The sequence below is a fragment of the Alosa pseudoharengus genome, unplaced genomic scaffold (assembly GCF_046254945.1).
Source record: "Alosa pseudoharengus isolate Yale_2024_CS ecotype anadromous, Long Island Sound unplaced genomic scaffold, YU_APseudo_1.1 YU_APseudo_1.1_scf_17, whole genome shotgun sequence".
Classification (NCBI taxonomy): domain Eukaryota; kingdom Metazoa; phylum Chordata; class Actinopteri; order Clupeiformes; family Clupeidae; genus Alosa; species Alosa pseudoharengus.
Window position 1 is genome coordinate 20,127,939 of NW_027468640.1, and position 27,568 is coordinate 20,155,506.

General features: G+C 40.2%; 1 protein-coding gene across 2 annotated transcripts; it reads right to left on the bottom strand.

Moving 5' to 3' along the window:
* Window positions 1-5,544: 5,544 nt before the first annotated feature.
* On the bottom strand, window positions 5,545-27,506 carry LOC143127390 (sialoadhesin-like). 2 transcript variants are annotated; one of them, XM_076288865.1, is made up of 16 exons: window positions 27,280-27,506; window positions 20,476-20,520; window positions 20,025-20,300; window positions 18,863-19,135; window positions 17,938-18,204; window positions 17,483-17,755; window positions 17,113-17,391; window positions 16,323-16,568; window positions 11,185-11,295; window positions 9,389-9,413; window positions 9,041-9,093; window positions 6,886-6,960; window positions 6,701-6,763; window positions 6,215-6,283; window positions 6,021-6,089; window positions 5,545-5,715 (listed from the first exon to the last, which is right to left on the bottom strand). In XM_076288865.1, the coding sequence occupies exons 1-16, from the start codon at window positions 27,308-27,310 to the stop codon at window positions 5,654-5,656; spliced, it is 2,217 nt and encodes a 738-aa protein (XP_076144980.1). In that variant the 5' UTR covers window positions 27,311-27,506; the 3' UTR covers window positions 5,545-5,653. The 2 variants fall into 2 exon arrangements, with proteins under 2 accessions (XP_076144980.1, XP_076144979.1); XM_076288864.1 differs by having other exon boundaries at window positions 6,215-6,286.
* Between the last annotated feature and the right edge of the window lie 62 nt (window positions 27,507-27,568).

A 27,568-nucleotide genomic window follows, 5' to 3' on the forward strand; every position in this document is an offset into this window, starting at 1 on the left:
TTCTATCCCACCGGTCACTATTGTGACCGTTAACATGTTTACTCATTCTGCAAACACACCAAAGACATTTGCATAATTATAAATGTATATATCATAACTAGACACCTTAAAGACCATGTGTACAAAAAAATATTTGTCCTATGTTTATTTTAACATACTTTAAAAACCTTTTATTTGGGAGCTGTGAGGCCGTCATCCTCTTCTCAAGGTGAAACCAGGAAGTAAGCAGCTCTGGTCATGTGACAATTTACTGAAAACATTTGACACTGCACACATTTCATTGAAACACTCTATTGTTTCAATATTTACTGAAAGAGTATTGGGGTATTCCCCAGTTACAGTTTTAGAGGCTTATAAGTACATATATTTTTTTTCGGTCACAATTGTGACCGATGGGGTGAAATGGGTTAAGAACGAACGATATTTTGCGTTCCGAACCGGTTCAGGACCGATATGCTGGTGGCGGAACGCATGCAAGAACGAAAACGTTAAACATAGGCCTACCTGAACCGTTCGGAACGGAACGTTTGAAAAATAATTTCGTTTTCAAGCCCTGCTCTACACTACATGCCTCTCCATCCTCTGCAGACTCTGTGACTTCTGGCAAGATCTCTTGAGACGTAACCCCCAGGATGTGGTTTGACCTGTTCTGCCCCTGAGCAAACCCACATTACCCAATGAAGGAGCCTAAAGACAAAACCTGAGCGTTTCTCTTTCTGTTTATGCTTTTTCGGTCTGAGGTTTCTTTCCTTCTTTTCAACCACATTGGGGCAAACCTCTGAGGTAAATCAAACCTTAGCATCCTTAAAAATGATGGATTATGTTTATTAACATCATGATTTAATGGGGAAGCTTTATTGAAGTCAAGTGATAAAACAGCAAACAAAAATAAACTTTTATTACATGTTTATAATATACATCTTTATGAGACAATTAAAAGATAATTGGCAAATATGTTATTGTACTCTACAATTAAAAAAAAACCAAAATGAAACAAATTTGCTGCAGGTTTGAGAAAGGTTTGCGAAATGTTTTAATCAAGCTGCCTCTTCTTCAGCAAGTAATATAGCTGTTAAATAAAATCACACTATTCTCTACACCAGGGGTGTCAAACATACGGCCCGCGGGCCGGATGCGGCCCGCTATATGGTTTAATCCGGCCCAGACTTGTAGAGAATACATTTCTGACTATGTCAAAAAAAAAAAATCTCTAGCCCATTCCTGTGAGGAGTTATGAATTTTCAAAGAAATAACCGAAATGCTCAATTCAGCCGCTAGGCGCAGCCAAAAAACAAAAAAAAAGTTTGGAGTTGACTGGTCCTGTGCTGTCAGTTTGGCTACATTGTCGGGAGAAAAGCAGGCGTTGCGACAAAATTCAGAGACAACGTGCAGCCTGCAAACGGAGGACAAGATGTTTGGGCATTTTATTGTATTTTGCACCAGGAAGTGTTGTGTTGTAAAACACTAAACTTGGATCATGTTAAAGTGTGGTTGTGCAAACTGTAAATTTAATCAGGTCGCGAGGTCTGACTCACCGTCAGTTTGACTGTTTTCTTAGTGATAATGGCATTCTGTCTGGCTTACCATACCACGCTGTAGTAGGCCCTACGGTGGTTAAGCCGAGGTGCCGTACTCAAGCGTTTCTTTGAACTACGAGAGGAAATTGGACAGTTCTTGGAGAAAAAAGGCAGACCAGTAGCAATTTAAATGCCCGGAATGGGTGCAGGATCTGGCCTTTATGGTGGATAGCCTATTACACAGCACCGCCACCTAGCCTACAAAATTATTTGATCTGATGTAACCTAATCGTATCAGTTGATCGTATTGCTCATGCACTGCTAACTTATGTTTGTTAAATTCATTTTATTTTTCATACATTTGCACATTTACATTTTTAAGGCAGGATGTTAACTTTCTTCATAGCTCCCACTTGAGTTTAGTGTGGTGAGTTGGTTCAGGTGGTCAGATGTAAAAATGTAGGCCTATCCACTCAACTATAAAAATAAACCAGTTGTTTATGAGAGTGAAATGCATTTTATTTCAATTTCATTGGCCTCTCTGAATAAATGTGTAATAATCTAATATATCCCTTGTGATTATGTAGGCTACAAATGTAGGCTGAAGGGTAAAGCATAGCCTACTGAAAAAAACTAAGCTGGAGATTTGGAGTTGTCAAAGGATGTTTTGCAATTATTTCACTGGTCCGGCCCACTTGAGATCAGATGGGCTGTATGTGGCCCCTGAACCAAAATGAGTTTGACACCCCTGCTCTACACAGAGTAATATCACTGATCTCTACACAGAATAATCTGTTTTATAGACATTAAAGCTTTACTCTGAAATATACGGAGGCCGGGAGGTGACATGAAAAAAAAAATGAAGGTAAACTCGAGATCTCGCAAAACAAACTCAATATCTCGCAAAAGAAAGTCAAGATCTCGCAAAAGAAACTCGAGATCTCGCAAAACAACCTCAAGATCTCGCAAAAACAAACTCAAGATCTCGCAAACCTAGTCGGTGTTTGTCCCCAGAACATACCTTTTCTCAGTTTTTTTTTTTTTTTAACCTTCGTTTTTTTTTTTCATGTCACCTTCAGGGCTCCGTAGAAATAAGCCTTATATACAGTCAAGTTCCAAAACGTCATCTCCCTTTTTCTAGATGTTGAAGTTGAAAGTAATTTCAGCATTCATCTACAGTAAGGGATCACTATGTTACAATAGCATGATGACCTATAGAGTCAAGCTTGGCCCATTACATTTTTGGCTTTCCAATATACAGTACAAAAATATAGTATGTTGAAAATGCTTAATAAAACATTAAAATGCTTTAAAAGAAAATGTCTAAACCAAAAGACAATGTGTTCAGATGTACACAATTTCTTTTGATATTTTACAAAATACAGCTCAAAATCAGAGAGGCACATGTCGGATAATAATACTAGCAATATAAAATCACTGCATCTTCCCAAGACAGACAACCACTTAATGCCAGCAGATTAAACTATGTCGATGTGTGGCTCTTGATCATGACGTGAATCATTGGTGGATGTGTAAGGGTGTTAGAGAGTAGAATGCAGCATGATCAAATGTTTACTGTGTAATGGCCAATTGAAAAAAGTTATTACCATAGACTGATGTGAGGACAACACAATCTCACATAATCATCATCTTTATCAATAATTTCTAATGCAATTACTGCATTCAGAAGAAGAAAAAATTAAATTAAGATGGCCTTACACATTTTGTCCATGACTATATAATTGTATACACAGTGTTTTGTCTTATTTTGAAATGTATGTGTGTTTTTGTGATGTACAGTATGTTAATTGCTGCTGTAACATTACACGTTCCCAATTTAACAATTTGGGTAAATCCGAAAGATTTCCCAAACAAATTCTTCCAAATTAACTTCTAGAAACTTTCTTAAAGGAACACGCCACCCAATGTCAGTAGTAATATATGTTCTTACCTTAACTTTCACGAGTTGAGTCATACCTCTCCCGTGTCCGTACGTGCAGTCAAACGCTCTGGTGCGCGGCTGGACTGTGTTAGCATGTTGCTATGCTAGCGGGCTTTGACGGCAACTAAGCGTAGAAGTAATCAAAAACATCCACGTTTTAGCAACTTAAATACAGTTGCACGAGTAGTTGATAGAAATGCTACGGCCACGCAACGTGAAACGTGGCAATTTTCCAAGCGAATAAACCGGAGAACTAATGTGTGGCACAATAGCACTTGGGAGTACTTCGACCTAGCGTAGTAGTATTGTTAACACCTAATTGTAGATCCTATCCACCACAGAGTTAAGAATCCATGCTGGATCGACCCTCAGCCTCTCCCTCCCCTTTGAGCGAGAGAGAGGCACGCACACTAGAGATGCGCTGATGGGCTATTATTTCAACCATAACTGCATAGCAAAACTTATCATCCATCAGCCATCCATCAACACCAAAGCACCCGCCCACCATCCGCTGGTTGTTTTAATGTAGGCTATATGGGTGATGCAGCGCTGCTGACGTGAGGCTAGAAAGCCCTTGCCTGTTCTAGGAAGACTGATCCAATGCAGCAAATATATTAAAAGGCTAAAGTCGTACATTGGCTATGTTGTAGCCTATCCCCAGAATATCAGCAGCAAACTCAGTCTCTGTCTCGCAAAACAGTCTCCAAATAAAACGCACATCGGCCTGTTGCCTATACTGCCAGCTTGTGACAATATATCGTCCAAAATGCTTGATTGCATTGCATTCTCCACATTTTTAGCTACATTTTCATGTACCACATCAGCATTTTTATTCAGTGAATCTTTTGTAAATTGCTTTAAAATGAATTGCGCTGTCTGTCTGAAAAAGACGCGCTCGTGCAGTCAAAATGAATGGGAGTCTTCAGAACAGGCTTTCAGTCACCCTGACATAACAGTGTGTAAAGTAGCCTATAATGTGAATGACTTGTTATTTTATCAAGGATTTCTTTCTTTTTGCAAAAAATAAAGTACAATAGGCATTAATTAGTAGGCCAGGAGCATGTTGAAATTATGTGGCAAATTGCGTTTTTTATTACAATGATAAAATTGTAAAAGGACGTGACCGAAGCTGAGGCAAGCCAGGCAATAGGCCTATAGGCCCGACGGTAATTGTAAAGCAATTTACAAAAGATTCACTGAACAAAAATGCTGATGTGGTACATGAAAATGTAGCTAAAAATGTGGAGAATGCAATGCAATCAAGCATTTTGGACGATATATTTTCACAAGCTGGCAGAAAAGGCAACAGGCCGATGTGCATTTTATTTGGAGACTGTTTTGCGAGACAGAAACTGAGTTTGCTGCTGATATTCTGGGGATAGGCTACAACATAGCCAATGTACGACTTTAGCCTTTTAATATATTTGCTGCATTGGATCAGTCTTCCTAGAACAGGCAAGGGCTTTCTAGCCTCACGTCAGCAGCGCTGCATCACCCATATAGCCTACATTAAAACAACCAGCGGATGGTGGGCGGGTGCCGTTTCGAAAATTGGTCAAAAAACTTTGGTGTTGATGGATGGCTGATGGATGATAAGTTTTGCTATGCAGTTATGGTTGAAATAATAGCCCATCAGCGCATCTCTAGTGTGTGTGCATCTCTCTCGCTCAGAGGGGAGGGAGAGGCTGAGGGTCGATCCAGCATGGATTCTAAACTCTGTGGTGGATAGGATCTACAATTAGGTGTTAACAATACTACTACGCTAGGTCGAAGTACTCCCAAGTGCTATTGCGCCACACATTGTAGTTCTCTGGTTTATTCGCTTGGAAAATCGCCACGTTTCACGTTGCGTGGCCGTAGCATTTCTATCAACTACTCGTGCAACTGTATTTAAGTTGCTAAAACGTGGATGTTTTTGATTACTTCTACGCTTAGTTGCCGTCAAAGCCCGCTAGCATAGCAACATGCTAACACAGTCCAGCCGCGCACCAGAGCGTTTGAGTGCACGTACGGACACGGGAGAGGTATGACTCAACTTGTGAAAGTTAAGGTAAGAACATATATTACTACTGACATTGGGTGGCGTGTTCCTTTAACTTTACACATGTACAAGAAACTCCACAGATTGCTTGCCATTTCCCCTGTACTTTTGTGCAACCATCACAACCCATCTGTTTTGAAAGCTTGGGGCACATTATTCCTTACTTGAACAGCCAGGCTTGACAGCAGAGTAAAGATGTTCCTGTGGTTGGTTCACTAAAACAAAATGACATAGCAGCTTCAAGTTAGCAAAATAGTAAGGAAATTTAGTTCAAAACAAGCAAGCTAAATATAACTACTTGAAGGTACAGTATGTAAAAATATTCAGTAAAAGCAGAGCTGTCACTAAGACAAGGCTTGCTATGAAACAGTGTGGTGTATGGGTCACTTGTGGGAACAACAGGCTTAAATAGTCCTTCATATCACTATATCATAATGAAGATACCAACATGAGTTAACAGTGAAAACAGAGTCATAAATTCCTGCATACTGTTGCTTTAGAGGACAGAGATATGACTCACCTCTACTGCCCAGTTGTTTCATCTTAATCTCTACATCAGCATATGTGACATCACTGGGGCCAGCTGAATCTTCATGATTGAAAAGAAAACATCCTTAGAAGATTTTACTGGTTAGAAGACTGTTTAACTCTTCAGAAATGTTGATGTTGTAATATTGAATTATAGTCAGGCGGCACTCAAGGCATCAACTTTACCTTGTTTCTTGTGTTTCTTTGGTTTTACTTTGGCATATGTCACATCACTGGACCTGTCCGAGTCCGAGACTACTTCAGAGACACCGTAACCAGAGAGAGTTAGTCCTAGTCCTAGACTAACAACCTAGTCCTAGTTTCCTAGTTTTAGCTCTTATTCATGATGGAGAGTTTCATTGAAGTTTTCTAGAAGCTTAATCCATGAAACAGGAACATGTTTGTGTTTTCTTCATTTCATCAGTGAATGTGAAAATTAAATAACTCTGGTGTGGTTGAATAGTGGTAATGTCACCACCTGACATATAATTGGCCTGGGGTTGATTCCTGAATCCCCCGTTGTGAGTCTGTTTCGCTTTGGATAAAATCATCTGCTAAGTACTTTAATTTTAGCTTTAGAATAGGTTTAGTACTTTAAAATTATGAGCCATAAGAGAGCAGAACAAAGGCTGTTGATATTGATGGAGCCAGTGATGGCTCAGATACTCTTACCTGGACTCTTCACTGGCTTCAGGAGGGAGTACAGAGGGTCTGACATTGCTGCACCTCTCTTGGCTGGAACAAGTTTAAAAACAAACAGGTCACACAATGGATGACTTCTCTGCGCTAATGTGTTAATTGCAGCATACTTAGCAGATGTCTTGAAAACACATAACCATACATTCTACACTACAGACCTTTCTTTTTCTTGTCTGTTTCCTTCAACTCAATCTCGGCGTAGACCACATCACCGGTTCCAGCCACAACACCACCTAGTGGAAGATAAAGTTCCATCACTATACAGCTATGGAAAAAATTAAGTGACAACTGCACATTTTTCTGATATTATCCTACAGTTGCTGAGTGACATTCAAATGAGTTGATGGTCATATATAAAATAAAGAGACCACTGCAAATTTGAATATGACCGTCAACTCATTAGAATGTCACTCAGCAACCATGGGATGACATCAGAACAATGTGCAGTGGTCTCTTTTTTTTTTCCAGAGCTGTACCGGTAATTTTGCTATACATTGCTTTGTGTCTTTTAAAATTGCTGCTGGTTTCAGTGGGAGCTATGGGAAGATACTACTGCCTTCTGTGTACAATGAAAACATATTATTATTATTTTTTTCCTTGAAACACTCCATACTTGAACTCAATGAGTTTCCTGACTCAGGAAGAGATGAATAACAAAATGATAAAGATGACTCAATAAAGATGAAAGTCCCCATCTTACACCTGGAGCATTGTGGCACCTAGTGCCACACAAGTCTTGTTCCTAACTTACACCCAAGGCAGTGATGGATTTAGCCATGTGTACCAGTTCAACTGAACATTGTGCCTGAGGGCAGGTAAATAAAAAAAATAGGTGTGGTCAGGCACATAAAGACATCATAAAGCAACTGACCAAGAAAAACCTGGTCTAAAGCGAAAGGCGTGTAAGTGTAAAACTGTTTTGACGTTGCCTATGAGACCACGGTGAAGCTAGTTTTAGTTTGCCTATGAGTTCAAATAATAGGCGAGTGCAGATGCATGTAGGCTATACTCTGCTAGTAACACACACATTTTAGTTAAGCAAGGTTTAGTGGAATCCTGGTGTTGCATAAACAGTCTCGTGTGGAAGCAGATTCCTCCAGAGGGGTATTTCACAAAACCTAGATAAGGGATTAAGCTGGGATTTTTTGGTTATCCTGGATGAATTTAGCCTTGACTTGGTTTCACAAAAGAGATGGTACATTACCATGGGGATTTATTCTCTGCACTTAGCCTGGTCCCGACCAGGCTGGGCAGGCTTAGTTAATTCTAATGTAAATGATGTTGTCTTATTGGTTCAGCCAGCTGTCATTCAAACCAGACCTCCATGTGATTTTGTAAGAGCTTTATTCTATTTATATACTATTTGCTACATGTACAGTATTTACTCGCAAAACACAACAAATTGTCTGCCTAATACTATATGGTTATCATTTTAATTATGGTAGCCTTATAATTATTTACATACTCGTTGTTTGCTTCTTTTGTTGATAGACGTTGATGAATAGCCTACTGTAGTAGTTGATTGGAAGTGGAGGGATTTTCCGAAGTTTTTTTCAACTAATTAGATATAGTCATACTATATGCATCTTTGCAGTGGCAAGCGCTTTCTTAATGACGTTGCCTGCCGAGACAAGGAAGCCCTCTCACATGGGTGTGTATATTTGCATTCAGTTGGTCTACCACGCCTACTCCTGCTGTTTTACAGAAATAGCCATGATCCCCTATTCAAAGAAGGAAAACTTTACTGCATTGTTAGACTATATCAAAAGCGGTTGTTTACTTTGTGTGAATGACACTATTTTCCACGTCTTTTTTATTCCAACCGTGAGTTATTTGGGGGAGAAACGAGAACGCGTATGTATAATCTTGGATAGCCGTTAGTGAACTGAGTTGAGCTAGGATGACCAGACGACGCTATGTCAAGCCTCACTTTATCACTTATCTTGGGTGTCTTAATTCTGCCTTTGTGAAATACCCCTCAGATGTGCTGACTGATGCGTTGTCAAATTACCAACGCACTCATTGATGTTGCACTCCTCTTAAAGGAAATGACAGATGTCACTCTCATTTTCCAATCTCTCCCAAAACCCACCCATGACTAATTAAGAAACATAAGAACAACCCTTTTGAACGATGTGCCTCGCATCTGGCGAACTTATTACACCACCAAGATAGCTAGACCAAGACCAAGATAGATTTTGGACTGGACAAGCCCTAAATGTATTTAAACCATCTGCTTCAGACGGTATGTTTCAGACCATTAAGATAGGGCCCGAATACATGAGTAAACATTATATGGATGAAATCTCTTACCTAAAACTCTTTTCTGTGAGGTGGAACTGTGACTGTTGCTCTGCTGTGGACCACTAGAGGGAGATAGACAGCAAACTTCTCATCAGTAAAAGAGGAAATTGTTTGTTTGTGTGTAATACACTAATGTGTAATAATGTGTATAGATCAAGGCAATACCCATACAACCACTAGTACTTATATATTTAGGTTTCCAACTGCATCATTTGTGTTCTCAGAACACTCATCCTGAAGAAAGGCAACTAACAGAACTCACACAACCACATACATGTATTGATAGTGGATAAGAAACATTTAAACTGGTTTGGCTCCCCATTAATTGAAATGTAACATTATAAGGAAAATACTTACGGGTTTGGCATCACTGAAGCTGAACCTGAATTTCAAAAAGAAAACTTTAAGAATACACATTAGGATATAACATGTAATCTTTTCTCTTTTCATTTAAATTCTAGCCTGGGATTTAATTCGCGCTGCAAGGCAGCCTGGACACCATGGAGCAAATTTTCGCCTGAGATAGGGGACCAATCACAGAGCGGGGAGGGTGTTGCAAGACGATGACGACACACCGAAGCCGTTATGAGCTACGTACAGACGCATTTGATAGACATTCGTAGCGCCCAATAAACGGCTCTGGGCATTCGTAAACCATGTTTCAAATACGAGAAAATGAATGCCTAGTTTCCAGACCCCGTCTCATTTGAGATGAGGGTATGACGTTAGCCAGGCTATTTAACCCTTAGAACCCGATTGACGCAAAGTGCGTCAAAAAACACACCCTTTCTTCTCTGTTACATTGCTCCAGAACGGTTCATCGCAGCGAGATGAAACCTTTATTGCACGACAGAGCAGAAGTGGGGCTTTCCAACGAGACTACACACTTGTCTCTACGATCAAGTATGAAAATTAAAAAAAATCATGAAATTAAATCAAATTGCATCATATTTACAGTCTATACTTCTCTGCGTTCACCTGCACACACATTACTCTAGTTTGAATTACTCGCGAACCCGTGATCGCATCGATATGGCAAGCATATCAGATGAAAGAGGGGGCACAGGGCTATCCATTGGTACCATGTTTATCGATCTTTCTGGCTTATAAAACCAGACGAAGTGACTGCAAAATAATAACGTCATGTACACAAACCAACGCTGCACACTCATTACTCTCGTTTGAATTACTCGCGGACCCGTGATCACATAGATATGCCACGCATGTCAGATGAAAGAGGAGACTCAGAGCTATCATTTGATACCAAGTACATCCTTCTGGGTTATAAAACAGACGAAGTGACAGCAAAATAATAACTTCATATAGCTGGACTTACCCCACGTTTTTGTCTTGTGGCAAAGCATGTTTATAATCCAATGCTATCATGTGTTTCTCTATGGCAAAGCATGTTCATATTCCGGTTTTGAGATCCTAGCAAATTCCTGCATGGCATCCAATTCAAGGCTCACATTGCATCCCAATTTGTTCAACAAATAAACACCTTTTTTGCCTTTACTTTGTTCATGGCAATGCAGTAAAGAGTTGAGAATTATTATGACTGCATACACACAGGCATGCAGGCTAACACGCAACCTCGGGTCAAGTCAGGTCAGATCAGTTCGTGTCACAGATATGGAGCGCAGAAAGGTCATTTTTCATCACTAAATAAAAAATGGCATTTATTTCCGTAAATCACACAGCAAATATTTCTGAAAATTGCTCAGCCCCAGAGTATGCCTCCAACATGGCAATTATATTGCCCGATTCAGGACAGTCTGCCCTACACACACATGAAATGCATGTAGAGCTGTGAGCTTGCTGTGGTGAGATACATGTCGAAATATAAGAATTTTTATAATACAATTTTTATATTTTAATTCTTTAAAAATCAAAATAAAATCAATGCTAGTATTAATACATGAAATGATGGCAGATCTGAATAGCCTCGACTCTCCTGAAAAAAACAATATATAATATGTGTGTGTGGCACTTACAATGACCAGAATGAATCCTTATGAATAAAGGTAGTGAAAATGTCCTAAAAACAGCTTAGGGTTCTAAGGGTTAAATTCTGCATATTTTCTATGAAATGTGTCAGGTGAAACACTGTTATTTTGATAAACTTATTTTCTGTTGAAAACTTGTTTTCTTACCTTTTGCTCTCTGGGAGCGATACAGAAGGACCAGTGAAATGACCAGAGCAAAGGCAACAAGCAGTCTAATCACCACACCCATTGCTACCATCGACTTCGAGGACCCAGCATCTGAAACATTGAACTCAGTGATCACTCAGTACAAGAACATGGTTTTTACTGACAATCACTTGTTCTTCAGAATGTTGCAGAAAATGCCACTGAAGTGAATGGGCCATCCCAACATTTGTAGGTCCAATATTTCTAAATAATAATATCTACAGAAATATCATGACCACTGACTTCAGTAACAGGTTCTGGGCTTCTGATTAATCTCTTTCAAATCATTCTGCATGAAGTTTATTTTCTCTTTCGAGAGAGAGAGAGTAGATATTAAGTGGAATAATGAAAAGTCCACTATTCAGTATATGAATGCCTTCCATTGTGTTCTGTCCTCAGAGTTATTTTCCTGATTTAAAGAAGGTAAAAGGTATTTGAAATGATTTACTGAATGTATTCGGGTAAAGAGAAAGAATAACACACACACAGGTAGTTATAGTTCTACAGTGAGCTGGACTTTTATTTTGACATGCAGTTGTAAACTATGAACGCTTACACTTGAAGCACGTAGAAGCCAGCAGTAAGGGACCGTTCGTTATTTATAAACGGGGTCACCGGAGGGTCATGTCTTTTTATTCTTTGTTGAGGGGAGGGTTACCTAACTTTTTTTGTCTAGGAGGGGGGGTCACCCATCTTTTGTATTAATGAAAACAGCAAAAAATCAAAGTGGCTTGTTTGATTGTTGATTTCTGTCGCCATATAACATTCTCTTTCGTTCCATAGCTCTGTCAATATTGAACAATGAAAATAAGGGAGATTTCCCTGGTTTCTCACGCAATACGGAAAATGTCAACATCCGTCCCCATTAACGTTGGAAGGGTTGGAGCAACAAAGTAGCCTACTTTATTCACGCCTAACAGCCTATATCCATTTGGTCAACTTTATCCAGCCCTAAAAAAGCTAACTTTGGTTTACTTGTAGTTTACCGTGTAGCCAAGCCTAACTTTAAACAGTGTGCATGCTTATAAAGCATACTTGTGCTTCATTCATCCACATCCAGCTCCTAACGTTTTGACAAGCATTTCTACCAATTGACTTTGTTCCTGCCCATCTCTAGCTTTGCTGTCTCCATCCTTTCTGTGTTTGTTGTTTGCAAAAAAATATATAGTAGGCACTACCCAGTAAACAAAATAAAGTCCTGGCGACGTCCCCTAAAGGTCCCCTGGTGAACGTCACCTCCTCGACATTGTGTAGGGTTCCCTTTACGTCCCGCGGACCTCTGTTCGTGAGGTCTAAAAGACGTCCACGAGACTTTGAGAGGACGTCCTGTAATGGTCACCGCGACGTTATGCGCGCGACGTTTATATTTCCAAGATGGTTGAAAAAAAAAAAAAACATTAAAGCGCAATATAGTATGGTAGGCTATTACATCCTGTAAGTCTCAGCGATGCTAGGAGAGAGGTGGACGGAACATCAACGACAACACGCATCAACGACTTGTTCTACAATAACCTACACAATCAACTTCACTCACCTCATATTTTCACGCATGTATGACAAATCACGTCCTCCGAATGTATTACACTAATGATTAGTAGACATGGACATTTATACCGGGCTAGGATGTGCTGCTTTCACATCTACGGTGTCATTTTCTTCATAAACTAGTACGACGTTTTAATCGGCATATCCCGTAGCATATTGTTCAAAACATCATCAGAGTAGGCCTAGGCTAGCCTAAGATAAATTGTTCAAACCATATTGTTTCAAAATATTAAAAACTAATAATAGCCAAAAATACTAAATGAATCGCAATGCATGCTGGGAAGCAAAACTCAACATGAAATAAAGTAGGCTACATGAAACATAACTAGAATCCATTGACGTTATATCCACTCGTTTTCTTGGACCTGTGATCAAACAGGCACAGCCTATAAATGTAAGCCTATCTTCCTGGAACATTGCAGATAAAGAAAAATGTATCGTTTTCCCTGAATGCTCTTTGTAGCCAACTTTAAGATGAAATAAATAGAAAGATGTTTCTATTCTATATCATTGTTTTATTAATAAACAGTAAGGCTCTGGTGAGGCAGAGAGCTTGCTCCTCGTCAGAAATCTCATCGGATAGGCTATGTGCACTCTTTGCTGTTTCCACAAGGAGCTGCTGTAACATCGGGGACAGCTATGCGTGACACTTTTAAACGCGAGCATGCGTCAAATAAATTACAATGACATTTAAACAAGTCATGAAGAAGCAGTATCCTTAATTCTTCTGCAATGTAGAGCTAGATTGTTTTGCTTTACAAATTAAGTAGTCACTTCTGTTGCTAGACAACCCTAAATAAATGCTACGTGGTCTGTTTTTAACATTTCTCTAGTTTTATTGCATCGTATTCAACTCCAAAAGTCGGTTCAGTCCCAATTCGGCCGTGTGTGTGTTTCTGAAAATAAAACAGATAATAAGTAGGTGACTACGTTAAATAAACCACTGCCTATTTAGAGCATGTTAAATGCATCACGTAGCCTAATGACAGTTATCTGAAGAAATGCGCATTGTAGGCTAAGCTAGAAGCTATAGAACAGCGACTTTGCTAACGTTACACCAAGCATCACATCAGCGAATTTGATAAAATCCCTTCCCTAGTTTGTAACATTATACATTAACGTTAAACTCAAAATGTATGTGCTACATAATTCAGCATGTATGCTGAATTATGTAGCATATACATTTTGAGTTTAACGTTAACAACCCTTTTCCCAGTTTATGAAGTTGTGCGTCTATGAGCAAAGTAGGCCTACTTTGCTCATAGACGCACAACTTCATAAACTGTGTATGATATGTTGCCTTAGACTACGGTAGGCTAATGCAGCTACTGCTAGAGATACTAGATAGATAGATACTTTAGTCATCCCCAGACGTGTAACGTGAAGTCGTGCATGGATGTGATGTCTCCGTCCTGCAAGCGGTAGCCAGAGCGCTCTCAACTCCGCTGCCATGTGTGAATAAACGAACGTCCCCCTCATGTCCCCGGTATAACGTTATTGTCGGGTCCTTAGAAGGTATTTGAAATGACCAAATGCAAATGTCATCCAAGGGACCTGACGGTGACGTCCCCAGAAAGTCCTGCACCGGACGTCACGCAATAACCAAACGATAACTTGCTCCGGACGTCAATAAGGTCACCGGAACGTCCGCTAGAGAACCGGGACCAATCGGGGACGTCGTGAATGTCGGCATAAGGTCCGGGGGACGTCCCGTGTTTGTAGGGTATTTATTGGTAACCAGCAACAAGTGCAATTTATTAATCGCTGTCATTCTCTCTCCTGCCAACAAAAATGTGTTAAGTAGCAGTGCGTAATTCTGCTTCATAAAGCAGAATACAGAATACAAATACATTGGTCATATAAATAGCCAGTTTATGGTCTACAGTGTAGGCTAGAATTGGTAAGTTATGGTAGGCCAACTTGGAGTGAATACACAGGGGGATTTCTTTGGCTCTTAGCCTGGCAGGTGCGCACGTAGACATAGGCTAGCCTACGGCCGAACACTGCAAGCGCCAATGAATCGTGCTCTCACAACAACCACCTCGTTAACTTAAATAGGCCTACTGTAGGTTAACATCACTCTGAGTTCGCATTCAAGCAAGCAAAACGATGATTTGAATACATCTGTTTCTCTGGAAGGGCAAGGGGTAACAACAGGACAACACAGAGACAGCCCAGAAAGCAGGACTAATGTTATGAGAGTATTACAGTAATATGGGATATTCTACGGGAAAATATTAAAACGGCAAGACAGCGGGGAAAAGTTAAAATGATAGGCCTAAACCCGGAAAAAGTTGGCATGTTAGGTATTTTTCGGTCCCTGTGATTATTTCAAGTCATTTGGTCTTTTCAAGTCATTTGAGAAGGAAGGAGTGTAGCAAGCTCCCAAATTGACGCTCGTCTGAGAAATTGAGTTTTGGATAATGTTCAGCTTCGGCAGCTTTACAATGACTGAGGAAGCCTAGAGACGAGTCCATAGCAACAAGTTCATGTGTTGAATTTGTTATTACCCAGTGTGCTTTGTTGAATGGTCTCAATGTTTTATTGCTTTATTTCATGTACTTACTAGAGGAGTAAATTATTTCAAGTAGGCTAATGCAGTTGCAGGAAGTGTGCATTTAGTTTCCATGCTTATTGTGTTTCCACAACAATGTTAGTGAGTAAATCTACAGAAATGGCCACCATCTTGGTGAAGTGTGATGTGTAAGATCAGAAAGCAGAGGGTGAGTTTAGAACGATTTCTTAAGTCGCAGTGTTTTCATAGCGCTCCATATAACGCTAGGTATCGACGATTGGCCGGCGAGGGTCATGTCTTTTTTGAAAAGACTGCTGGAGGGTCGTTGAAAATTTTCTTGCAGGTAGGGGAGGGTCATGCGATTTTTTATTGAAGCACTCAAAATCCCTCCGGTGACCCCGTTTATAAATAACGAACGGTCCCTAAGAAAGACGGTAACAGTTCAGTTGGTCATTCAATGAATCTTCTCTTCTCAAGCTCACGAAAGCAATGGCTGTAAGTTTATTAATGTATGAGTTTGACTGAATATGCAATGTGATGTTAGGCATTGTAAGTTTAAAGTTTACCGACTGTAAAGTCATGCACTAAGTTGAAGTTATGAGCTAATGTAACTACGTTGTGTGCTAACGGTAATAGTGTATTAGCATGTTTATATAAGGGCTGACTTTTGGCGCGTAGTTCTTGTGAATCACTTTGAAAATAGCGTAATTTTATACTGTTTATTAGCGACATACTGTAAAAAGAAACTAAGGGTTTGTATTGTTTCCATTTGCAGTTTCACTCGTGGTATTGCAACTTTTGTGAAAGGAAATAAAGGGAGCAGGGCGCTCCGAATCCTGGCTCAAGTTTAGTTCTATACCTGAGTTTGGCTGGCTGGTGAACTGTGATAACGTACACGAAGTACCTAACGCGCAGGGAGATCAGTACACACTGCATGCGGGGATACTGTTGGTCATGTCAGGATTCATATTCTTATAAAGACCGGTGGACTATACATCATCCCCTACATAACAAATCTATAAATATTAATATTTCAAACCTCTGACTATGAGCCGGCTCTCTGGTGATAATCCTCTCTCTGGGTTGCTGCACTTATAGAGGCCTTCATGTGACTTTGAGACTGCAGGGATGGTCATCTCTCCTGTGGTGGAGGTCTGCAGGAGTGTCCCATCTTTATAGAAGACAGCACTAAAGTTTGATGGCTGGTAACGATATCTACAGCGCAGAGTCAGAGGATATCCCTCAGTCACAGGATGGACAGGACTCTCCAGGATCACATCTCCTTCTGCACACACAATTTACTAATTTAGTTGCCTATTCCAAAAGCAATCACACTTTGCTCATAAAGACCTTGACAAAGTCTGAGAATTTACTTCACTGCCCTATAGACCAAGAATGATGAAAGTCTGCTGAACCACCCCATGGAAATCCAGATACAACTAGAGTGGCACTCAGACAGCACAGACCTCCACAGAAGTTATCACAGCTCTGGGTACTGAAGCTACGGCACTATTATGGGTGAGACTGCAAATAAATGCATTTGCTTGCTTTGACCACTAGAGGGCATACCAGGTGTGAAAGTCATAATAGTGCAATAATAGTGAAAGTAAAACTAAATCACTGCAGCTAATCTGAAAATCCACACAAATTGCACAAATAGAGATAGACAAAACACACCACACCTGGCAGGGGTAATACATTAGCTAACAACAACTAAAAGAAAACCTAGATACTAAATGGAAAACACAGTTACATTTTCCATACACTATAATATCTGATAACACTCACTGTGAACTCTTACTAAATGGAAACACTGTTCTTCAACTCACTGTGCACTGTGATCTTGACAGGATTACTCTGCTCTCCAGACTCAGACTGACACCAGTAAACTCCACTGTCTGATGGAGATGCTGAGCTGATGCTGCAGCTGGATCCTGTTTCTGATCTCCAGTCAGTGGGACACTTTGATTCTCCTCCTCTGCCTGTGAACCACCTCAGTCTCCATCCAGTAGAATTGCCTTGAACCCCACAGCTCAGGGAGAGAGGCTCAGATGTAAAAATCTGGGTCCAGTTTGAATGAATGATCACAGAAGCTTTAGGAGACACACCTAAGAGAGATACAAATCAGAATTGACATTAGTGGACTATAAAACACACACATACTCATAAAAACTTGATATTCTAATGAAACAAACTAACCTATGAACTTTATCTCAGCTGCATCACTATATTGAGTATAGAAGACTGGGTCTCCTCTCCCAGCTCTGCACCAGTACTGTCCTCCATCAGAGACTTTAACAGAGCTGATGCTGTAGGAGTTTCCATCAGTCTGGGCCACAGGATCAGAGGTCTGTGTGTGTCTGTACCAGTAGAACACCAAACCAGAGGAAACACCCAACTCACATCTCAGAGTCACTGAGTCTCCTGTGAGGAGCTGGTGGTCTGGACTTAATGTGAGTTTGGGCTTTGGCGCTAAAGAGGAAGAAACAGTCATTGTCAACCACATCTCAACAAAATGACACAGGACATATGTAACATACACGCATCCACACACAAATGTGTGCACACGTGCACACACACACACACACAAACACACACACACATACACACACACGCACGCACACACGCACACACACACAAACACACAGACACACCTTTAACATCAAGAGTTATTCTCCTGCTTGGTTGTGATGATGTGGGTCTGTCTCTCCTCTCCCCCTGACACCAGTACTGGCCCTTATGAGACTCAGCAGCTCCTCTGATGTTGAAGGTGTTTCCCTCAGACACTGGGGTTCTGCTGGACTCCTTATACCACTTATATGTCCAGCCACTGAGAGACTCTATCACACACTTCAGAGTGACCGTCTCTCCAGTGAACACAGGACTCTGGGGCTCTACAGTCAGTGTAGCCAAAGGCAGCTCTGCAGAGGAACACATGGAGAGAATGAGGAGACAAATAGGATGAATAGAGATACTTCAGAGTGACTGACTGCAGTGTGGAGGGAAACATTAACAGCCGCAGACTAATTTACTGACTGACTTCTACTGTGTGGGTCAATAAACATAAAATGTATGAAGGGCCAGAACAGAAAGATACATATTATACATCAAAATTATGGGAGTGGTTGGAAAATGATTTCCGGTCTGAATTAAAGAACATTTTCTAAAACAAATTATACGAAGATGCAAATCTATGCCTTTGGCAACGATGAACAGTTAGAAGCTGTGTGTGACGTGAGCTTACCAGTGATGCAGCCTGCTTTTGCCACAGGATCACTAGTTATACATTGAATAAGCGCTAGTTATTCATTGGGAAATAATAAATTAGAATTAGATTGTCAAAGTCTGCCATTGACATTAATGCCTTCAGTGTTGACAGCACATGTTCTGCCCACGCCAACAATCTCACCACATTATCTAAAGTGAACTCCATTTTTGCAGGTAGGAGAGAGTGGGGTCAATCATTTTCTGGGTCACCAGACAAATTGTTTTCAGAGCCACTGCTTTACACACTCTTCCATTAGGTTGAGCTACCTTAAAAGCAAAGATGCATTATACCCCGTTCAAGAAGTTACTCACCTTTAACAAAAAGATAAACATGTCCACTCATCAGTGAAGACACAGCTCTGCCTCTCATCTCTCCCTGACACCAGTAATGACTCTCATCAGACTTGGCTGCTGCTGTGATGCTCAGCGTGCTGGTGTCAGGCTGAGAGAGATGATCACTGTTGGAGCCTTTAAACCACTTATACGTCCAGTCACTCTCAGACTGTATCTCACACTTCAGAGTGACTCTCTCTCCAACATACACAGAACTCTCTGGCTCTATGGTCACTGTAGGAGTGGGCAGGGCTATGGGAGGTAAAGAGTAAAAAATGAATAAATACACTTGACTTCCTCTCCAGTGAACACAGGAGTCTCTGGCTGCACACTCAGTGTAGGTGTAGGCAGGGCTATGGGGACACACACAACACTGATTAACAGCACACTCATCACATGATAAATGGGCCTGATAATGAACCTGATAACCAGTTTGTCGATAGTCACTCTCTCCAAATACAGGTGCATCAGCATCTCAAAAAAATAGAATATAGTGGAAAGTCAATTACCCTGAACAGACTGAGAGATTAAATGATCGGGAAATCATTGCCAGTATATTGACTTTATTATCTGATTAGAGCTCTCTGTATAGAAATTTCTGTATTATAAATTCTTCCTTCTAATATTTAGATTTTTGATATCATTCATTGCCAGTATATTGACTTAATTAACTCATTAAAGCTCTTCTCAGGTTGACATTTTTGTATGATACATTCTTTATTCTAATATTTTGATATACTGGATCTTTGATTTCCATGAGCCGTAAATTCCAATAATCAAGATTATAATAATCAAGATTAAGTCAACAAAAAGGCTTAAAATATTTCACGTTTCTCTATTTGAAATATATAACTCGAACAAATAAACGTTCTCGTTGTCATGACGTCGGCTGTGATGGTGTATGAGCTCTTGTCAGACACAAACAGTAGCCTACATTATCAGACCTGCCTTTACACCACACATACTTCCAGTTCCTGTCAGACTGTCCTTCACACTTCAGAGTGACTGTCTCTCCAACATACACAGGACACCCCAGATATACACAGGCACTTACTGTACCTGGAAATTCAACTGTCTTTTACTGCTAGCAAATCCAGTGGAAGAAAATGGTTATGGTTCACATTAAGTGACCAAAACTCACCAGACACTTGCAGTTTCACTCTCTTACTCCATTCGCTGTATTCTTTATCATTGACACCATGGCATTTGTATTCAACACCATCGGACACATCCAGTGTTATGTATTCATTCTTGTCACTCCAGCCTTGTTGTGGGTAATTATATCTACCATCTCTTTGCCAGACGAACTTCCACCCTGACGTGTCCTGTCCCTCTATGCTGCATCTGAGAGTGACAGACTCTCCAGTGTAGAACTGTGTTTGGTCACGATCCAGCACCAGAACAGCTTTGGGATTCTCTTTGTGAATCACAGGACAAACATGACATGAAGGTGTGAGGAAAACTGATGGAAACTGGACGTAAAGACATATAGTCTGAGAACCGAATTAGTTTAGTGTGTGATGTGGGGATAAGCTAGCTGTGTCTGGGATATTTCAACATATTACAAATTACATGATAACATTCACTTTTACCTTGCCATGCTGCTGTATGTCCAGAGTAGGAACACAAGATCAGCACTAGAACACAAAGACACACCGACCCAAGTTCATCAGAGTTCTTCACACAGTTTTCATTAAGATTCTGACACTCACCAATGATTTGTTATCTGAGATTTGCTGTTGGGTAAGAACAGAATCACTACTCAGGAGTACACTAACGCACAAGAGCAAGTGAAACTATATTATACTGTAGGGCAAATGTGCTTCATCATTATCTCCTCTCACCATGAGAGTAGTCACCACTACCAACATCACCGTACAGTCATCCATTGTGCATGGTATCGCACTTGTTTATGTTTATATTTAGATGCTTTTGTACAAAACAATGTGCCTTAAATTTCAATCAAGGACCAAACAAAACCAGCCTCCCTTCACTATTCCCAGAGAAACTAATGTACACACAGTGTTGCACTTTTGTTCGGAGTGCAGGCTGTCCAGTTTGTTTGTTTCCAGTTTTCGGACCGTGGGCTGCCTACACATTTATTTTTTTGTTATTTTGTTATTTTTTGTTATTTTGACAGTGTACTCACAGGATGGGCAGCTAGCTGATTGATGTTTTGGGCTTGAGTGATGATTGCTCTCTCATACACAAACCATGCTCTCATTGTACCCTTAAAATAACATTTAATATTAGGTTTTATAATAATTAGTTCAATATCACAATCAGTGAACTGAAAGTGGCACTTGCTGAAACTGAATGACAAATGTACTTCCATTTTCCATCTACCTCTACATTCTGTATGTTACTGCTTACAATATAACCCACGTTATCTTCAATCTTCAAAGCCACCTTTCAAGAGCAAAAAACAACAACAAGTAGAAAATGTTAAATTATTGTTCTGAGGCCCAGCACAACTACATTACACCACTGAGTAGCAGCACCTAATCAGGCCCAGCACAACTACATTACACCACTGAGTACAGCAGCAACACCTAATCAGGCCCAGCACAACTACATTACACCACTGAGTAGCAACACCTAATCAGGCCCAGAACAACTACATTACACCACTGAGTAGCAACACCTAATCAGGCCCAGCACAACTACATTACACCACTGAGTAGCAACACCTAATCAGGCCCAGAACAACTACATTACACCACTGAGTAGCAACACCTAATCAGGCCCAGCACAACTACATTACACCACTGAGTAGCAACACCTAATCAGGCCCAGCACAACTACATTACACCACTGAGTAGCAGCACCTAATCAGGCCCAGCACAACTACATTACACCACTGAGTAGCAGCACCTAATCAGGCCCAGCACAACTACATTACACCACTGAGCAGGGATGGGCACAAATACATCAAAATGTATTTCCAAATAAAATACCAAAAATGTATCAAAACTAGATGTACCGCATAGCGGTACAAAATATGACCGCCGCTCAGTCCTGTACATCCGTTCCGCGAACATAAATCACACTAATCAATTTGTATCCATCTTCTACTCCACCCCCCACTCTTGAAACTTTTGTGTATGCTTGTTTGGCATGCCTGTGTATGTGTGTGTGTGCGGGCCGCACAGCAAGTAGCCTACTGGCGCTGCGAAGGTGAACAGATTTGTAGCACTAGCCAAAAAATTTGTAGCATTGTTATAAAACCTTTAAAATCTCTAAACAACAACAACACAAGTAGGGCAGTTCATCACAGTTCATCCATTGCAACTGGACTGATGAAAGGTCATGTACACCTGTAGGCTACATTGTATTTGGGGAAAGCAGAAGGTATCAGTTTTACATTTATTTATTTATTTATTTATTTATTTATTTATTTATTAACAAACAAAACAATCCTTGTCATTTCCATGCAGTTTTCAACAGCTACACTGCAAAAACTGCTTATCTAACAAAATCTAACCAAGTGTTATTAATCTTATATCAAGATAAAAAAACTAGTTGGTATTGTTTTCAGTATAAAGAGACTTACCTAGCACTTTCTTGTGAAATCATTTGACTTAATTAAAATTTTTAATTAATTTTTTGACTTATTTTAAGACATCTCATCTTGAAAACAAGCATATTTGTCTGCCAGTGCGTTAAGCATATTTGTCCTAAAAACAAGCAAATTTGTCTGCCAGTGCGTTGAGCAAATTTGTCTTGATAAGACTCCTTAAAATAAGTTAAAGTCTTCTTAAATGAAGTCAAAATGATCTTTTGAGAGGGCGCTAGGTAAGTCTTTTCATACTAAAAACAATACCAAATAGATTTTTTAATCTTAATATAAGATCAATAACACTTGGTTAGAATTCATTTTTTGGAGTGTATCAAGAGAGGTCATGCCACATTTTGTGAATGTTTCTTCTACATATGCAAGATTTTAGTCATCTTTAGTTCATATGATATTCAACTTTATTGTCAATGCACAAATTAAATACCAATAGTCTAAAATGAAATGCAGTTTTACATCTAACCAGTGGTACAAATAACTGACATGTCCAAAAGGGCCTTCATGAAATGCGTCGCTAGACTGTTCACATTTTAACGGGCCAAGTTGAGAGCTGCGTCCGTTATTGTTCGTGTGAAAAATACTGATTTCCACATTGCAACTATACTGAATCTACGGTCAGGAACCACCAGCAATGTCCTCAAAGACCACAAGTGGGCCGCGGACCACTGGTTGAAAACACCTGGCTTACAGTATCAAGCGGACAAGCTGCCACCTCTTGGCGAAAAGTTGTAATACATTTCACCCAGCTGCGTGAATCACAGAAAGCGCGAATGAAGTGGCCACTTCTAAATGGGACCCACTGTGTAGCTGAAGGTCTGTGGCTAAAGCAGCCATAATGAATGTGTTACCATTGTTTGGATACTTCCCACACACACATGCTTTTTAATCGCATAGATTACAACTACCAAGCTGGAATCAAAGCACATCGATTCACCTCTCACACCCTAAACAAGCACTTCAAACAAACAAGCGTCTCAGTCTCAGGCATGTATAGCCATAGGCAAAACTGTATCAGACGTAACGTTGGTAAATCACCCATCGCACAGAATTATTTTTGTAGCATGTGCAACAGCCCTGCCCTGGATACATCTCTCAAATGCGCTCTAAAACATTTGATTTAAACGGAGATGTAGCCTAGATCATCACTGGTCACTAAATCTACGTTGTGACTAGTTGACACAAATGATTCACTTTGACGAATTAATGTAGTCTAGTCAATTACGTCGTCTCAGCCCTATTACTTTACTTTGAGCCATGCTCTTCCTTAACGTTACTTGAAACACCTTTGAAAATAGAGGATTGTTTGGGAATGAACATTAGCTCAGATGCTTTTTGAGACTTTTTGTGGTCTTAATGCAACATTTTACAAAGCACTAACAGGGCCACCAAGGACCGTGAGTGAATCAACAGCAGAAAAAACTATTTAGCTAGCAGAAATGTCCCAGCCTTTTTAGGATGCTTCATAGACAGGTTTTCTTTCAGGTAGGCCTATATTTTCCATTAGAAAACCATCACGTTAGCGAATGCGTTGTGGCTAACTCACTTACCTCCTGCATGTAGGCTATGGTCACAAAAGAATGAGATGACAGTCGAAAGATAATTACAGCGCTGATATAAATTTGCTTGGTAGTCGCATTTATAGTTTTCTACAAATACACCAATAATGAAATTGGCCTCCATCACTTAACCAATGCTAACGGTACATGTAGGCCTAACATTATTTTACCTAGGTCGTAGGCTATTGATACAACTTGTATAAGATTAACGTACCTGCAGTAAAAACCAAGCATGTCCGATAAACATTCTCAGATTTATTTCGGCTTCAAGAAGAAATGGGAATTACATTTCATGTGAAAATCATCCTACCCTTATTAGACGTTCTCTGCGGTAAACTACAGTGCTGTCCTTGTAGGAAGCGTCTATTTTCTTTCCAACCCACTTTAGATTAACTTCCAACAAAATTACGTCTCACTGCAACGATGCGCCATCTGGTGGACAAACGACTACGTAACGCCAATAATGGAAATGCAGCCAAATGATGATGAATATTTGGTTTTCCTTTAATCCTACTGAATTTGTAATAATGTATTGGGCGTTCTAATTGCCAATACCGATAGTATGTGCGTGCCTGTGTGTGTGTGCGTGTGTATATGTGTGCACCACCATCTACAGGCCAATGAGTGTACAGTCACTAAATGTACACATAACTTCATTTTTTTAGAGCCCCCCATGGATGAAATTCTACGAAACTTGGCATACCCCCAGAGAATGTCAGGTTAATTATTAATTTGGTGCGGTTCTGAACATCTTAACTGAAGAGAGGGGCGATTAAAGCAGAATGATATAGCATTTTCATTTATTAACGGGGGGGGGGGGGGGGGTGCAAATCACAAATGAGTGATTATGGGCTAGGTTGATGTGGCCCATACCATAATACCATAATACCATAAAAATGTATTCATCCTTGGTGCCACGGTTCAGGTACTTATTTAGGAAAAACTGCATTTTTTGGGTTTCGGGGGGCCCAGCGTGGGGGGGGGAGTGGCCCCCGGGGACCAAACAAATTTTTTCCACAAAAGTCTAGTGGGGCTACATACCCACCAAATTTCATGTGCCCCAGTGTTTCGGTGTCCCGGGTATTGTTGACCAAAATTTCAGGAAGTAGATGACGGGAAAAAAAAGAATAAAAAAAAACTTTGACAATCACTATATAAGTATATACATCCAAGTATAAGTATCACTATAAGCTACAAACTACAGCAGCCAAAAAAGGGGGCACCGCACCTCACCTCTCTTTTATTAGTTATTTTTCCAAAATTGCCATATAATAAAGAGCATCCTTCAAGCCTTTTGGATAACTGAAACAATATGATCAGGGGGGAAATAGTGCAAGAACATAGCTGTCATAGCCTAGTGTTTAATAGACTAGCACACAGAGTTTACAGTGATAGAATAGGTACATAGGTTACAATACAAGTAAATAGGCTATAACAGACTCACCACTAGCAGCCCTAGGCTACAGCTGAGTGCAAAATCTCATCATCACAGTGTCACTCCATTCATTTTGAAATGTTCTTGTAAGATCCTGCTCAAAAGCAAATTGCACATAGGGCCTTCTGATAATATTGCAATATTGAACGTAGGCTATGTGATCGCTCGAAATGTTCTTTAACACCATCACTACGACACTTATTGTGTGGTCAGTTTCATCACAGTTGAATAATTTTGTATACGCCTAAAATTGGTGTGTGCACAACCTCTATCAATGTAAATACAAAAAACAAATAATCAGGTTGTCACATTAATACCATCCAATCAGTTAGGAAAATAAACGCTCTACTGGAGCAGAGGGGCTTGACCATGCGAGGGTGCCACAGACAGAGACAGAGATTTTGTGCTTTATAGATAGTTAGATGTCATCACAGTGTTTCACAGAAAGTATTTTACAGTATTTTGAAAATACAAAAATACACAACACTGAAGTATTTTGATACAAAATACGAAGACATTTTCATTCTCTCAATAAAATACAAATTACAAAATAGTATTTTGTATTTGAAATACGTATTTTAAATACATGTATTAGAAATACTGTCCATCCCTGCCACTGAGTAGAAACACCTAATCAGGCCCAGCACAACTACATTACACCACTGAGTAGCAACACCTAATCAGGCCCAGCACAACTATGTTACACCACTGAGTAGCAACACCTAATCAGGTCCAGCAAAACTACATTACACCACTGAGTAGCAACACCTAATCAGGCCCAGCACAACTATGTTACACCACTTAGTAGCAACACCTAATCAGGCCCAGCACAACTATGTTACACCACTGAGTAGCAACACCTAATCAGGTCCAGCAAAACTACATTACACCACTTAGTAGCAACACCTAATCAGGCCCAGCACAACTACATTACACCACTGAGTAGCAACACCTAATCAGGCCCAGCACAACTACATTACACCACTGAGTAGTAACACCTAATAGACTATAAGCCGTACTCTTCATTAAAGGATGTGTTGATTCTCACCACTAGAATGTGCTGCTCTACTGACATACTCAAAAGAGGCTCCCCTCCTCAATCAGGGACACAGGAGCAGGACTTTCACAACTCAGCAGACTAGTGAAGGTGTGCTGGATTAACTAATGATTTCCTGCAAAAGTGTTGAAATCAACATATAATGTTTGATGTTTCCTAACATTGGCATTTTTTGGGCCAACAGTATTTGCAGCTACATTGTCATTTTAATCATTTTGAAACTTCTGTTTAATAACAACCTGCCTTTTGTTTAGTAGCACAACAAATGATTACAGGGAAAAAACAGCAGCAAAGCTATCAGGCATTTAGGCATGACCAGACATCATCAAGTCAAACATATTTTCCTCAAATGAATTTCCTAAATTCTTAAACGTTCATTCATTTCTTTACATCTGCAGACAACACCGATACAAACCAGGACATATCCAAGTGCACGCACATCCACAAATCTTTGACAAATAGCTTTGTTCTGAGATCATAAATTCTGTAGTTATAAATGATACCTAAATATACACACACGTACGCACGCACGCACGCACACACACTGACACACACACACACACACACACACACCCACAAACACACACACTGACACACACACACACACACACACACAGACACACACACACACACACACACACACAGACACACACACACACACTGACACACGTACACATGCACACAGAGAGAGACAGAGAGAGAGAGAGAGAGAGAGAGAGAGAGAGAGAGAGAGAGAGAGAGAGAGAGAGAGAGAGAGAGAGAGGCATAACTCACCAAGCAGCAGGCCCACAGGAGAGAGCTCCATTCTGTGTGCTGTCCGGTTTCTGATCGACTGAGATGGTAGAGTGTGATGAGAGAGAAAGATACAAAAAAGACAAACCACACCTCCCCCACAGAGAACAGGGGAGTAGTGGTGGAGCGAGAGAGAGTTTGTCTTTCTTGTTTATCACAAGCAAACCAAAAATGTCACAATAAGGGACATGTCAACAAGAAGAACAAGTTGTCCCCTTAAATAATAGCAAATTCATTAAACAAAAAAAAAAATAGTTCTCACCAGAATAAC